Here is a 6,758-nt window from a genome sequence, read left to right on the forward strand (position 1 = left end):
GATTTTCTCCAAGCAGGTCACATATGCACATTTTTTATTTGTAGGATTGCAGGGGCAGAACACCCTACTGCCTCTGCCACCCTGTATTTTGAAATCCCCTCCCCCCACCGCCCGCTTTTAGCCAATAGACTACTTGCACAACTCCACTACTTCCTGAAATGAGTAGGGCATCTTGGTTTCCTGTCCTACACTATAGACCAAATCAGCGGGATGTTTACATTTACTTCCGGGTACCCCTGAGGTCCACACATTATAATGGCGGTGGACGGCACAAACTGACGTGTTGAAGACAAAAACAGACAAAGAAGACAAAAATGGTTCGTCCGTGTTGTGTTGTTGTTTAATATCATTCATAACAACACTTTCACTAACGTTAGTGGAGACCAGACTAGCTAATTTACCTGTTGGACCAGACTAGAGTAGACTTGAAGCTAAATTAAATTGACGTGGCGTCAGTAGCTCTGTCTGTACCAGGCTCTTTCTCGCCGAGAAGAGCCTGGTGACGCGAGGTTACTCTGTCTGTAACGTAAAAAAACTGCGAGTTTGACAGACAAACAAACGTTATTAGCTAGCTAACACTACATAAAACAAACACAGAAGAAAGGCTAGATACGTCGGACAAGCATGTTTACCAACCGTTTAACCATTTAAATTGAAAGTAGTCGGCCGAAAACAACGAGAGGGTTTGACAGCATTTATTTGACAACACGCACATTTAAACCTGCCGCCTTCCCCAAGTGGTACCCGGAAGTAAATTTGTTTACATGGTAACGTCACGGTGATTTGGTCTATTGGATGAACTGATTAATGTCAGGTGTGCCTGACTGCTGCAGTCACAACAACAGTGATCAGGCACACCTGACATTCATCAGTTCATCCAATAGTGTAGGACAGGAAACCAAGATGCCCTACTCATTTCAGGAAGTAGTGGAGTTGTGCAAGTAGTCTATTGTCATGAACACCAACACACATCCCGCCCCCTTTTGACCAGTGGGCGTGATCAGTTCTAAGTTGGCCCATGACACTTTTCTACAATGTTTCGTGCAAATCAGAACTTTTCGAGATATCGTGCGGACAAACGGACCACCAAGCAGTCACTTCTCTTATTGAGAATGAACATGGACCATTCCACTTGTTACCAATGTAAATCTCTGCCTGTCTCTCCTCTCCAGCTTCAAGTGAAAACGACCGGGACTGGACGTTTTGTGGCACCTGGCACCATGGCACCAACCACTCCCTGAAGCTGAACTACAACCTTTCCACCGGCTGTAAAGAGATCTTGATCTCGGCCAATGAGAGCTCTCTGTCTGTGGAGGGGCGGATCACGGCCCGCTGTGTCCAGTCCAAAGTGATCCCACTGAAGCATGTTTTAGGAGGACAGAGTCTCTTCTGTCTGTACTGGGAACCATTGCTGGACTTGTTGCTGGTGGAGGTAAATCAGCATCGTATATGGAACGCCTTGACGGAATTTCATCAAATTTTCCTCAAACGTCAATTTGGACTGAAGGATGAACTGATTACATTTTGGTGGTCAAAGTTCAAGGTCACCGTGACCTCACGAACGCCATTCCCAAGTTCGTTAACGCAATATCTCAGGAACGCCTTCACGGAATTTCTTCCAATTTGGCTCAAACATCGACTTGGACGTCTTGGAGATTTTGGTGGTCAAAGTTCAAGGTCACCGTGACCTCACGAACGCCATTCCCAAGTTCGTTAACGCAATATCTCACGAACGCCTTCACGGAATATCTTCCAATTTGGCTCAAACATCGACTTGGACGTCTTGGAGATTTTGGTGGTCAAAGTTCAAGGTCACCGTGACCTCACGAACGCCATTCCCAAGTTCGTTAACGCAATATCTCAGGAACGCCTTCACGGAATTTCTTCCAATTTGGCTCAAACATCGACTTGGACGTCTTGGAGATTTTGGTGGTCAAAGTTAAAGGTCACTGTGACCTCACGAATGCCATTCCCAAGTTCGTTAACGCAATATCTCAGGAACGCCTTCACGGAATTTCTTCCAATTTGGCTCAAACATCGACTTGGACGTCTTGGAGATTTTGGTGGTCAAAGTTAAAGGTCACTGTGACCTCACGAATGCCATTCCCAAGTTCGTTAACGCAATATCTCAGGAACGCCTTCACGGAATTTCTTACAATTTGGCTCAAACATCGACTTGGACGTCTTGGAGATTTTGGTGGTCAAAGGTCAAGGTCACTGTGACCTCACGGACGCCATTCCCAAGGTTGTTAACACGATATACTCTCCACCATGGTAGCTGTTGTGTGGTGAGCTGGCACAAACTGGCTGCCGTGCATCACCCAGGTGGCTGCTACACATCGGTGGTGGATGAGTGGAGTCCCCGCCCCCTGATATGTGAGGCACTTTGAGTATCTAGAAATTATTATTATTATTATTATTATATCAGATAAAGTACTACTCTGTCTGGTTACACTGTAAGGTGTTTATGTGCATCTTCATATTTCAGTATCCCAATACATGAACAGTGTTGGCATTGGTGGGAAAAAAGTAGATTTTTCCCCCTGCCATTTCTAAGCTAGCTCAATATGAGAGGATGACTACAACTATGAAAGTGAAATTTTGTTGTGCTACATGAATACACATAATATTCATATAATGTTACCATGGAATAGAAAGTTGCATGTACCGTGAGAACTAGTCTCACTTGCCAGACTCTCTTCCTACAACGGGGGAGAGTCTGGCTGGTAATACCTCCACTCTGGTATAGCAAGGGGGGGGGGGGTTTCAGCATGTAGCAACGAGCTAGCATTGTTGATGTTGTGGTTTCACAGCGGCGCAGGTATTTGAGATCAACAGATTCCTGGTGGAAGGGATAATATTTTGATGTGTTTAGTTGTGTTCCTGATGCTGTGGTGTAGGTTGGAGGACAGAACCACACCCTGTGCCACACTGCAGGCCTGCAGGAGTCCTGCTGCACCGACCTGTCTGCTGACGGCAACGCGCCTGAAGGAACCTACGGCATCGGCAACCATTTCATCCGGAGCGACAAAGTCATCTCCAAAACACGGACGGCCTACAAGTTTTCTGCAGAAACAATAAACTGCAGTAAGGAAGGATGGATGAATGGATGGATAAATAGATCATGGAAGCATTGCATTGTAAACATGTTCTTTTGTGTCAGGTTTTATGTTTGAGATACAATCTTATATCAAACCTTTGCTCTTGCATCTTGCAGAAGAGAAGTTCTGCGATGAAGCCGCTCAGGGATCTGCACAAGTCAACATGTAAGTTCCTCTCCTTTCTTCTCACGTGTGTCAACACCAGGCGCTTAAATGCGGCGTGGTTGGCTGTTTTTGTCAACATCCTGTTGCTGTTGACTTAATGACTCTGTACTCTGTAGTATCTGCTGTTGACTTAATGACTCTGTACTCTGTAGGGCTGGCACGGATCAGAAAACCCACGGATCGGATCGCGTGACGGATTTTGAGCCACGGATCACAGATTTTTCGGATCAGCAAAAAAATATATCTATCCGATTTTTTTTCTCTCAAAATTAGATTTTCGATTAGATTTTTTTAATACTATTATAATTCTCTAACCATTTGTTGCCCTGCACAGCTCAAAAAATATTTTTTTCTCATAAGTGACACAATGTATGCTTTTACTCTGAAGGCAGAACAACCCAACTTCCTGTTTTAGGTGGCACTGCTATGCCTAACTTCGTGGCTGTTGCTTGCACCAGTCACATGACACGGGTACAGACCTACAGACCAGACCAGGTCAGTCTGGAAATATAACGTTGATGCTACATTAAGCTACTCAGTGGCCCCACGTGTTGTTTTGTTGTTATGTGTCCTAAGGCAACATTTCACCGTCCGGTGATAATGTGTTTGTGAAACGTGTGCGCGCGCGTGTGTGTGTGTGTGTGTGTGTGTGTGTTGTGGCTCTCGTTATCTTGTGCAGCGCGCAACACGCTGATCGCATTCCTGTGCTTTTTCAGAGGTGTTGAAATAAGTTTGTTGTGATGCTGTCTTTAGTAGCCACTAGCCACAGCCTTCAGAGATACTTTACAGCAGGGAGAAGGGATGAGGAAGCTCACTTGTGCTTGCCATGATGATGCCTGGCTGTGTCTGGCTGCGCTGGGCGTTCTCATACAAACGTTAAACGTTAAATGAAACGAAGGGGGGGTCCGCGGACCATTGACGTCCCGAGATCCGAGACGTTCCGTGATCCGTGCCAGCACTAGTACTCTGTAGTATCTGCTGTTGACTTAATGACTCTGTACTCTGTAGTATCTTCTGTTGACTTAATGACTCTGTACTCTGTAGTATCTGCTGTTGACTTAATGACTCTGTACTCTGTAGTATCTGCTGTTGACTTAATGACTCTGTACTCTGTAGTATCTGCTGCTGACTTAATGACTCTGTACTCTGTAGTATCTTCTGTTGACTTAATGACTCTGTACTCTGTAGTATCTGCTGTTGACTTAATGACTCTGTACTCTGTAGTATCTGCTGTTGACTTAATGACTCTGTACTCTGTAGTATCTGCTGTTGACTTAATGACTCTGTACTCTGTAGTATCTGCTGTTGACTTAATGACTCTGTACTCTGTAGTATCTGCTGTTGACTTAATGACTCTGTACTCTGTAGTATCTGCTGTTGACTTAATGACTCTGTACTCTGTAGTATCTGCTGTTGACTTAATGACTCTGTACTCTGTAGTATCTGCTGTTGACTTAATGACTCTGTACTCTGTAGTATCTTCTGTTGACTTAATGACTATGTACTCTGTAGTATCTTCTGTTGACTTAATGACTCTGTACTCTGTAGTATCTTCTGTTGACTTAATGACTCTGTACTCTGTAGTATCTTCTGTTGACTTAATGACTCTGTACTCTGTAGTATCTGCTGTTGACTTAATGACTCTGTACTCTGTAGTATCTGCTGTTGACTTAATGACTCTGTACTCTGTAGTATCTGCTGCTGACTTAATGACTCTGTACTCTGTAGTATCTTCTGTTGACTTAATGACTCTGTACTCTGTAGTATCTGCTGTTGACTTAATGACTCTGTACTCTGTAGTATCTTCTGTTGACTTAATGACTCTGTACTCTGTAGTATCTGCTGTTGACTTAATGACTCTGTACTCTGTAGTATCTGCTGCTGACTTAATGACTCTGTACTCTGTAGTATCTTCTGTTGACTTAATGACTCTGTACTCTGTAGTATCTGCTGTTGACTTAATGACTCTGTACTCTGTAGTATCTGCTGCTGACTTAATGACTCTGTACTCTGTAGTATCTTCTGTTGACTTAATGACTCTGTACTCTGTAGTATCTGCTGTTGACTTAATGACTCTGTACTCTGTAGTATCTGCTGTTGACTTAATGACTCTGTACTCTGTAGTATCTTCTGTTGACTTAATGACTCTGTACTCTGTAGTATCTTCTGTTGACTTAATGACTCTGTACTCTGTAGTATCTGCTGTTGACTTAATGACTCTGTACTCTGTAGTATCTTCTGTTGACTTAATGACTCTGTACTCTGTAGTATCTGCTGTTGACTTAATGACTCTGTACTCTGTAGTATCTTCTGTTGACTTAATGACTCTGTACTCTGTAGTATCTGCTGTTGACTTAATGACTCTGTACTCTGTAGTATCTGCTGTTGACTTAATGACTCTGTACTCTGTAGTATCTGCTGTTGACTTAATGACTCTGTACTCTGTAGTATCTGCTGTTGACTTAATGACTCTGTACTCTGTAGTATCTGCTGCTGACTTAATGACTCTGTACTCTGTAGTATCTTCTGTTGACTTAATGACTCTGTACTCTGTAGTATCTGCTGTTGACTTAATGACTCTGTACTCTGTAGTATCTGCTGCTGACTTAATGACTCTGTACTCTGTAGTATCTTCTGTTGACTTAATGACTCTGTACTCTGTAGTATCTGCTGCTGACTTAATGACTCTGTACTCTGTAGTATCTTCTGTTGACTTAATGACTCTGTACTCTGTAGTATCTGCTGCTGACTTAATGACTCTGTACTCTGTAGTATCTGCTGTTGACTTAATGACTCTGTACTCTGTAGTATCTGCTGTTGACTTAATGACTCTGTACTCTGTAGTATCTGCTGTTGACTTAATGACTCTGTACTCTGTAGTATCTGCTGTTGACTTAATGACTCTGTACTCTGTAGTATCTTCTGTTGACTTAATGACTCTGTACTCTGTAGTATCTTCTGTTGACTTAATGACTCTGTACTCTGTAGTATCTGCTGTTGACTTAATGACTCTGTACTCTGTAGTATCTGCTGTTGACTTAATGACTCTGTACTCTGTAGTATCTGCTGTTGACTTAATGACTCTGTACTCTGTAGTATCTGCTGCTGACTTAATGACTCTCTACGCTGTAGTATCTTCTGTTGACTTAATGACTCTGTACTCTGTAGTATCTGCTGTTGACTTAATGACTCTGTACTCTGTAGTATCTGCTGTTGACTTAATGACTCTGTACTCTGTAGTATCTTCTGTTGACTTAATGACTCTGTACTCTGTAGTATCTGCTGTTGACTTAATGATTCTGTACTCTGTAGTATCTGCTGTTGACTTAATGACTCTGTACTCTGTAGTATCTGCTGTTGACTTAATGACTCTGTACTCTGTAGTATCTGCTGTTGACTTAATGACTCTGTACTCTGTAGTATCTGCTGTTGACTTAATGACTCTGTACTCTGTAGTATCTTCTGTTGACTTAATGACTCTGTACTCTGTAG

At 42.9% G+C, this 6,758-nt stretch overlaps 1 protein-coding gene across 1 annotated transcript in view; it reads left to right on the forward strand.

The window, feature by feature from the left end:
* Positions 1–1,034: 1,034 nt before the first annotated feature.
* The window catches only part of LOC310791519 (adhesion G-protein coupled receptor G5-like), a gene marked incomplete at its 5' end in the record, with an annotated part of 32,754 nt that continues 27,030 nt past the window's right edge, over positions 1,035–6,758 (forward strand). The window contains 4 exons of the mRNA XM_083653194.1: positions 1,035–1,041; positions 1,173–1,432; positions 2,901–3,087; positions 3,218–3,266. Of these exons, the coding sequence (XP_083509320.1) occupies positions 1,035–1,041; positions 1,173–1,432; positions 2,901–3,087; positions 3,218–3,266 (503 nt within the window). The remainder of the gene's footprint in view (positions 1,042–1,172; positions 1,433–2,900; positions 3,088–3,217; positions 3,267–6,758) is intronic.

This window comes from Poromitra crassiceps, assembly GCF_964638095.1.
Source record: "Poromitra crassiceps genome assembly, chromosome: 16".
NCBI classification, from domain to species: domain Eukaryota; kingdom Metazoa; phylum Chordata; class Actinopteri; order Beryciformes; family Melamphaidae; genus Poromitra; species Poromitra crassiceps.